This window comes from Buceros rhinoceros, unplaced genomic scaffold, assembly GCF_000710305.1.
Source record: "Buceros rhinoceros silvestris isolate BGI_N320 unplaced genomic scaffold, ASM71030v1 scaffold35089, whole genome shotgun sequence".
Lineage (NCBI taxonomy): Eukaryota > Metazoa > Chordata > Aves > Bucerotiformes > Bucerotidae > Buceros > Buceros rhinoceros.
In genome coordinates this window covers 1-2,452 of record NW_010431488.1, presented here as the reverse complement: position 1 = coordinate 2,452, position 2,452 = coordinate 1, and the positions used below count along the sequence as shown (strand labels likewise).

The window sequence follows — 2,452 nt, the reverse complement described above, 5'->3', positions numbered from 1 at the left end:
TTATAAATTTTTCCTCTGTTAAAAAACATTTTTTTGTTCAGTTCAGGTAAAAAAAAAAAAAAAAATCACCCTTTAACTACTTCCTTTTATCAAGAAGAAAAACAATAACAGGAACTTTCATTTATGAAACAAAAGAAGAACAGCTATTTGATGAAACAATAATTACGTGCAAGTTTAAAGCCCTTTGTTCATTTAAAGCCACACGCAAGCACATTTGTTCATAGTAGGTTGCACTGGCACCACGGCAATTTATTCAGCTATATCAGTATTAGGTTTTCAAAGGTGAAGACTAACCAAGATTTAAATTCAGAATGCTTCCTGGAGTGGAAGTTCGTTCTTGCTTAGCAGAAATTGGGGTTGATGCTTGAGGAGAGAAAGGTTTGGGGCTGCCTGACAAGCTCCCTGCTTGACCCGTTCTTGTTGCAGCTGGAGAAGCTGAAAAAGTACAAAATTAATACAGATAGTTTTAAAAATAATTACAGTAAAGCCATACTGGCTGGACAAAACTGTTTTTAGACATACACAAGCAGGGAAAGGATTTTTCTTTCATCATTTCAACACTGTGTTGTACCTTCATTTTAAGTTACACCTATCCCTTTAATTTTAGTTTAATTAAGAAATTGTAAAGACAGTAACTTTATTGCAGCTATACAGCTGGGACAAATGAATGCTCACCTTCAAAACCCCTGTCTTGCAGTGACAGCAAGTTTCCATCTTTCAAGATTTGGTTATTTTAGATGTTAACAAATTCTGACACTCTAAATTGCTATCTATTTTAATCCAGGTATGCAAGTAGACATAGAAAACACCACCCATCCCATTTTCTAGCTACATTAACAGAGAATTAAAAGCACAAATCATAGTAAACTTAGTACAGCTGGAGCTCAGTGACAAAACATCTCTGATAAGGTAATAGAATATTCTAATGTATGGAGCTTAAGCAAAATTCTGTGCTCTGAGCCTTTACAACCTCCATTAAAAAATGTTTCTAAAGCAAACTTCTGGAAATATTTGAACTGTCCAGAAGGGGAAGCATTTGCAGGCCATTACTCAAGAAAAAAAAAAAAAAAAGGACTAATTTTTGTCAGCAAGAGACTAATTTCTGTCTGTTAAACCTCTACTTAATGCTCTGAAAATGTCACCCTAAACTCACTACTGGATGCTTTTTCTTCCCCAGCACATCCAGGCTTGTCTATATATTTTCAGATTCCTAAACAGTGGCAATATCTGCTGTTTCAGTACCTGCTCCCAAGTTATCTTCTACACATCACTCAAAATTCACAACAGAGGCATCCAAATAAAGTGTTCTTGTCTAAGGATAGTGCAGTCACACTCCTTGAATTCTTTTTTACAGCAAACAAATTATTTCATTTACACGGAATTGAAACACAGACATTCCAGTAACAGGACAGCCAAGTTTATACTTAAATATTACAAAAGTTAGCATTTGTAACAGTATACAGATAGAAATGAGAGATGGGAAACTGAATAATCTAGTTTAACTGCTGTTAAGTCCAATCCAGCATTTCTGTGCACTAGGGCAGCAGATAGTAAGGCCTGAGGAAAAGCTAGAATTCCCCAGAAGTGCTATGATAATCAGGATTCCAGAGTAACAGGACAACATCTGTTATCTTCTTTTAACTGGCAAAACAGCTTTTATGTGTCTTTCCATGATTATCTTCACTACTATAAAAAATAATAATGTGGTAAAATAAAAGCTCTGTATTTTAATACACAAGTAGCTGATAGCTACATCTTGTGTAAAAGCTGTACACACATATATACATGATAATTTACACAGAAAATTAATTATTCCTTTTGACATATCTGTCATTACTCCTAAGATGGACAGGATCACATCACAAGATACTTTTGTCCCCAAAGGCAGTTTCACAGTCCAGCCTTTATTGGCTAGAAAGATTAAGATTATAAATAAATAAATGGAATTTGATCTAAAATCTTCAACGGAACATATTTAGTTTTCCACACAAAGACGCACTTTCACCAACTCCAAAGTTTTCAAACACTCACATCAATTAATATACTGCATCATTTTTTTCAGATAGCGATGAACTTTCTTTTATGGATTAAAAAACAAAGAAGTAGTAGTTTGCCTGAGTAGTATTTGGTTACATTACAAGTCAGAGAAGCCCAAATTCTGTATTCTACACTCCTTTTTATCCACTCTGCCTACAGAACTACAGCTGCATCATATTTTAGCTACTAAGTTCAGAACACTGTAAGTTAAGGTTACTGCCTTGAGCTATCAAATTTTGAACAGAACACCTCCTAATCGGACAATTCTCATCTTCTTGTCTTCACTTCCACTCTCCATTCATTTTGGTAGTTACAATTATTTCCTGCTATTTTAATTGAAAAGGTTTGGCCACTTTCCAAGATTATTTATCCCTTCTCAATATGACAGAATCACAGAAGCACAGAATCATCATCC

At 34.7% G+C, this 2,452-nt stretch overlaps 1 protein-coding gene across 1 annotated transcript in view; it reads right to left on the bottom strand.

Moving 5' to 3' along the window:
- LOC104499885 (protein kinase C-binding protein 1-like) overlaps window positions 1-435 on the bottom strand; it is a gene marked incomplete at its 5' end in the record, with an annotated part of 11,840 nt that extends 11,405 nt beyond the window's left edge. The window contains one exon of the mRNA XM_010143451.1: window positions 295-435. Coding sequence (XP_010141753.1) covers window positions 295-435 — 141 coding nt within the window. The remainder of the gene's footprint in view (window positions 1-294) is intronic.
- Between the last annotated feature and the right edge of the window lie 2,017 nt (window positions 436-2,452).